Raw genomic sequence first — 6,224 nt, forward strand, 5'->3', positions numbered from 1 at the left:
TCTCTACACCTACTACTACTACCTTCATTCCGCTCTATGCTCAGCCGGCGTGCCATTGCCACGACCTGAGCTACAACGCCACCGGCGGGTTTTACCACGGTGTGCGTGCGCCCTGATATAAGTGTATCTGTAAGTGTATTTATGTATTGTTTGTTGTGTGCAATAAAAGACTGTTGATCACAAGTATCTTGGTATCGTCATTCCCCCGACACTTCAACTGGCGACGAGGTGAGTACCACGAACCGCTGGCGGTTTCGTTTTTAGCAAATTTTCTCTTAACTGTTTTTAGCGATTTGTTTTGTGTGTAACGTTCCGGCGTGCGAAGCCACGGGATCCGTTAGCACACTTGTTTTAGTCGTGTTTGAGGGGAAGACGGACCGGCGCGCAGCAGGCCACGGTACCGTAGAGGGGTAAACAATGGGCACCCCCCGGTTTAGGTTTGAGAATTTCCAACCCGGGGAGGAACGTTGGGTAAATTATGAGCGTCGTCTCTTGTACGCGCTCGAGGCCGCAGGGTTTGAGGAGGACGCGGCTAAAAAGAAGGCTTTCCTAGGGATCGTCAATAACAAGATCTTTGATGCGATCGAGGACACGCTATACCCCCGTTCCTCCACACTCCCGGGCGTCACGTTCGAAGCTATAGTTGCCGCACTAAGAAAGTGTTTCCAAACGTTAGAGCCCTCCCCAGTGGCTGCAGAACAAAGTTTTTGCAGTAGGGTGCAACAAGAAGGGGAGACGTTAAATGCATGGCTGGCGGATTTACGGCGCCTCGCGTCGATCTGTGGATTTAGTGAAGCGTCGCTGCCGGGGCGATTGCAAACGCAATTGATCAAAGGGACAGTAGACGCGGAGGCGCGAGCCAAGCTCATGAGGAAAGAAAACGTGACGCTAGAAAAAGTCATCAGAACCCTACGAGGTTACGAGAGAAGTAAGGTGGAAATGGGCCGTATGGGGCAAGGGCAGCCAGCCCAGCCACAGCCATGGGTGATGGTGAACGCGGCGACAGCCCTGCCGTCAACAAGCCAGCCGACCGCGCGCTCACAGCCAGGTCCGGCTAGGGCAACGCGCCTGGTGCCCATGACGGTGTGGGTGCCGGCTGACTCAGCCGGCGCCGCACAGGTGCATAATGTCGCGCCAGACGACGAGGAGCCCCTCCCCGACCCCGATGCGCACGTGGTGGAGCAGGTGTACGCCCTGCAAAGCCAGTCAGGTGCCCCGTGCAAAGGTTGCGGAGCACAACATGACCGCTCGGAGTGCCCATACTGGAGAACTGTGTGCCATGCGTGTCAACGCACTGGACACATTTCTCGAGTCTGCGAAAGCACGGGCCAAGGCCAGGCCGGCACAGGCCGACCAGCGGCGAACACTCGAGGTAGGGGCCGGGGTTTCGCACCGTCAAGCCGTCCGAACGGGCGCGGGTGGGGCGCCCAGCAGAGCAGTAGGGGGCTGTCCCACAATTACGTGGAACCAGACCCGGAGGAAGAGGCAGACGAAGTAGAAGTACAAGCAATCGGGGTGGAACAACAATATGAGTATGCGGACGAAGAGGAAGACTTCCCTGACTTTTTGTTTCATGTTAGAGCAGAGGCGAGCGAGCCGCAGACCACGGCCGGAGGGGCGGCACCGCCTGACGAGACCGGCGAGCAGAGAGCCACGGTCGCGGCGGGGCCTAAACCAACGGCAAAAGGAGTGGGGGCAAAGGCGCGAGCGTGGCTCGGCAGTGTACGCTCGCGGGTCAGCCGAGCGATAGCTACTAGGTTCGGGAGGTGCGGCGCGCAGACAGCCACGCACAGCAGCCCCGACGGCGAGCAGAAAGCCACGTCGGGAGTGCAAGGGCCTAAGCACACCATGATTGGGCAAATGAGAACCGCGGGGGGAGCACCATTCCGGAGCAGGGCACACCCCGGGCGCGCCACGCCGGGGAACATCCTGAGCAAGGGCGCGAGGTATACACCCAGCCCACCCCCGCACGGGTTGTCCGCACGTATCGTGCCGCCGGCCATGAGAGCCATAGTGAACGCAGACGGGGCGGACATCGACCTGGAAATTGATACAGGAGCGGGGGTGTCACTGGTAGGAGAGGACCTTTTCCAGAAACTGTGGCCGGAAAAAGAGATAGGACCTAGCCCCCTACGCCTACGTGCATACAACGGCTCAAGTGTACCGATAAAGGGACAGGCCAAAGTGACAATCAAGCATAACAACGTCACAGCAGACGCTTGGTTATGTGTCGCGGACGGCCCGGGGCCGGCACTGTTAGGCAGAGACTGGTTTAACCTTCTCCAATTCAAGGTCGTTCAGGGAACGGTGCCGGAGAACATACCGTGCTACCACATGGGGAAATTGACAGACGGGAAAGTGTGCCGTAGCACCTATACCCAACAATACTCCTGTTTCAAACCAGGCCTAGGCGCATATACGGGAGAACCCGTACACCTCGAGGTCAACCCGGAGGTACGGCCGGTGCACGCTAAATGCCGCCCGGTACCGTTTGCTAGGCGGGCCCAAGTAGCCAAGGAACTAGACCGTCTAGAGGGCCTGGGGATTCTCACCCCCGTAAACACTAGTCAATGGGCAACACCAGTAGTAATCGTGGAGAAACCGGACGGATCGCTACGGCTTTGCGGCGATTATAGGCTGACTATAAACACCGCATTAAGCCCAGACCCGTACCCGATGACAACGTTGGAACAAGCGTTTGCCAGCTTAGCAGGAGGTAAGCTTTTCACTAAACTAGATTTAGAGATGGCATACGCCCAACTACCAGTGACCGCGGAGACAGCCGCGTACCTCACGATTACCACACAGAAGGGACTATATCGGGTGAATCGGCTAGCTTTTGGGGTATCCACAGCACCGGCAGTATTCCAGAGAGCTATAGACAACTTGCTAAAGGACCTGGATAACGTGATAGTGTTACTAGACGACATCCTGATCGCCGCGCCAACGGCCGAGGAGCAGGCGCGACGAGAAGAGGCCGTGCTTAGCCGCCTCAGTGCAGTGGGTCTACGGCTCAAGTTCGCGAAGTGCGAGTTTGGGCTGCAAAGTGTTAGATACTTGGGTCATAGGGTGTCAGCAGATGGGCTTAGCCCACTGCCGGAGCGAGTGCAGGATCTGGTGAATGCATCAGCGCCAAAATCAGTGCCACAATTACAATCATTTTTAGGGAAACTTGCTTTTTATGAGCGATTTATACCAGCAAGGGCGGCGACATTGGTACCCCTATATAAATTATTAGCAAAGGATACACCGTGGGACTGGAAGGACGAGCACGAGGCCGCCTTCCAGACAGCAAAACAATTGCTGTGCAGCAATAGTTTGCTGTGTCATTATTCCCTAGATCTACCCATAATCCTATGCGTAGATAGTTCACCCTGGGGCTTAGGTGCGGTGCTGGCACACAAATTCCCGAACGGAGATGAACGACCAATTGCATATGCATCATGTACACTGACAGCAGCACAGCAAAACTATAGCCAACTAGATAAGGAATTCCAAGCCATTCTGTTCGGGGTCAGGAAATTCCACCAGTACGTGGCAAACAGGTTTATAACGATTTTTACAGACCACAAACCCCTGGTGGGTTTGGTAACAAAACAGGCATCGCCAATTCTGAGCCCGCGAATGCTGCGCGGTCTACTCACGTTAGGCGCGTACCATTTTGAACTAAAATTTCGCCCCGGTAAAGAGAACGCAAATTCAGATGCATTATCGCGTCTCCCCGCTCAGCAACTATACAGGGAACCAGAGGGACCGCGAATTACAGTAGCATACATTCGACAAGTAGAACGCACCAAATCAGAAGCATTTTCGGTGAAAGCAGTCGCCGAGGCCACACAACAAGAAGACGTGCTACGAAAAGTATGGGAGTACACGGTGTCAGGGTGGCCCCAGAAAAACCAGGATAGTTCACTCACAGAATATTTTAAGAGAAAAGACGAAATCAGCACACTGCATGGATGTTTACTATGGGGAACAAGGGTGATCATCCCGGAAAAACTGCGGGAACGAGTGCTGACTAAGTTACATGAAGCGGGGCACCCGGGGGTGGTAAGATCGCGCCGCATGGCACGGATGGTATGCTGGTGGCCTAATATGGAAGTCGAGATCGAGCACAAGGTCCACCTGTGCTCCAAATGCCAGTCACGGCGACCTGAGCAACCGAAATCAACCCCAGTGCCATGGCCGGCAGCCCGTCCGTGGGGCAGGCTCCACCTAGACTTTGGAGAGTACCCGGGAAAAAATAATTTTTTCCTAGTAATAGTGGACGCGGCCACAAATTGGATTGATGCGTACTGGGTAAATAGTCCGTCTAGTGCAGCAGTGATCCAATGCCTGAGGCGAGCATTTGCCACTCATGGTAGGTGCGACACGATAGTGGCCGATAACGCGCCCTGTTTCAAGTCGAAGGAGCTAGAGGACTTCCTGGAGGACAATGGGATTAAGAAGCTACACTCACCACCATATTTCCGCAATCGAACGGGGTTGCAGAAAAGGCAGTGCAAACACTAAAAAACATAATGGACAAACTAGACGGACCCATACAACACAGGTTGGTGGACGCTCTGCTCCACCACAGAAACACTCCAGGGGGATGCAGTGAAACACCAGCCACCCGGCTGTTAGGGCGTAGGCCACGCAACCAATTAGACAGGCTAAACCCATGTTCAGTGCCACCAAAAGCGACAACGACGGCGGAACCACGCTACCGCGAGGGGCAGCCCGTATGGTTCAGGGTGTACGGGCAAAAACCCGAGAATTGGAGTGAAGGGACAATAGTAGAAATAAAAGGCAACAAGGACTATATCGTACAACCTTTACTGTTACAGGACAAACTTCACCAGCGGGATCAAGACCAAATACGGATCCGCAGGACAGCCAGCATGTCCTCTGACAGCGACGGAGAAGAAGAAACGCCTCGCACAGTCCGATCCATCATTCGACAAGCTCAGCCTCCACCCCCGACGGCTCCCTCACCCGGTGCTACGGCGCGAGCACTTAGCCAGCCGCAGACCGGGAGACACAAGCTGTCGGAACTCTTTACGCGCTTGCCGCGAGCAGTGCCCCTCGCACGGGTAGCCAAGTACACGGCGAGGATACCAGGCCGCTCAGGAGGGCGAAGCACCGGACACTTCCGAGGCCGGGGCGCGAGGGGTCGAGGCCCAACACGCGGCCGACTCGCCGTGACAACGAGCCACGGGCCAAGCACCGACAGCTTCAAAGGACGCCTCAGCCCACGAACGAAGGCAGCCAATTTACCCAAGGAAAGCATCCAATGGGGGAGCTCCGGCACCCAGTGGGTAAAGAGGGACTACCGGAGGCAGAAGAGGGACTACCTGTACAACAAAGGCCCGATACCCACACTGCCGGACGACTGCCACGACCCCTGGCTCGACACGGTGCGCGAGTGGGAGAAACGCCGAGGCACCAGCTCCCCACCGCGGATCGCGGCCGCAACAGGGGAAGCCCCAAGCACAGCCCAGCAGGCCGGCGAGCAGATAGCCACGTCCGGGTGCTCAAAGGGTGCGCAGGACCCCCGCACACCTTGGGAAGAGCAGCACTCGGGACGCATGGGGAGTACTAGTAGTGAAGAGGAGGCGCACCTGCTGGCCACTCCCACCCGCGGCAACAGGACAGAAAGCCCGGCATCGGGCCGACAGACTGCCTCCACCCCCGAGTCTGAGGCAAGGAACGGCGGGGTAACACCCCCAACCCCAACAAACGAAGCCGGACTCGACTCACCCCCGGCGGCCACGTCCGCGAAGAAGCGAACTCCGCCGTCCCACTCACCAAAAGAACGACCAAAACGAGTACGGCGCGCGCCAGCCCACCTCCAGGAGTACGACCTCCACAAGCTAACGTCCGACGATGGAGAGGACGTTATCGACCTGTACGATGCGGACGGCGAGAAGTTCCTAGAGGGGGAGGAAGAGTGGATGGACTGCATGGAATTTTGAAGGACTGCGAGGAAAATGGACAACGATTTTGGAAAATGGAAAACTACAAGGGACAGGTACTTAAGGGGGGAGGTATGCCGGGCTGCTAGCGCTGGCCGCTAGCGTTGGCGGCGGCTGCGGCCAGGGCCAGCCGGCCGGCCACCAGGGGGCGCTCGCCGGCGACCGAGCCGATCTCGAGCGGCCCCGGCGCTGGAGAGCTCTCTCTCTCTCGACACCCCTCTCTACACCTACTACTACTACCTTCATTCCGCTCTATGCTCAGCCGGC

General features: G+C 56.8%; 1 protein-coding gene across 2 annotated transcripts in view; it reads left to right on the forward strand.

Annotated features, from left to right (window-relative positions):
* LOC127751440 (uncharacterized) overlaps window positions 1-6,139 on the forward strand; it is a 9,312-nt gene extending 3,173 nt beyond the window's left edge. The window contains exons 2-3 of one of the 2 annotated variants that reach the window (XM_052275012.1): window positions 1,758-2,716; window positions 4,830-6,139. In XM_052275012.1, coding sequence (XP_052130972.1) covers window positions 4,884-5,957 — 1,074 coding nt within the window. In that variant the 5' untranslated portion in view covers window positions 1,758-2,716; window positions 4,830-4,883 and the 3' untranslated portion in view covers window positions 5,958-6,139. The remainder of the gene's footprint in view (window positions 1-1,757; window positions 2,717-4,829) is intronic. The other variant, XM_052275011.1, reaches the window with a different exon arrangement.
* The last annotated feature ends 85 nt before the right edge of the window (window positions 6,140-6,224 follow it).

The sequence above is a fragment of the Frankliniella occidentalis genome, unplaced genomic scaffold, assembly GCF_000697945.3.
Source record: "Frankliniella occidentalis isolate FOCC.00 unplaced genomic scaffold, Focc_3.1 Scaffold491, whole genome shotgun sequence".
NCBI lineage: Eukaryota > Metazoa > Arthropoda > Insecta > Thysanoptera > Thripidae > Frankliniella > Frankliniella occidentalis.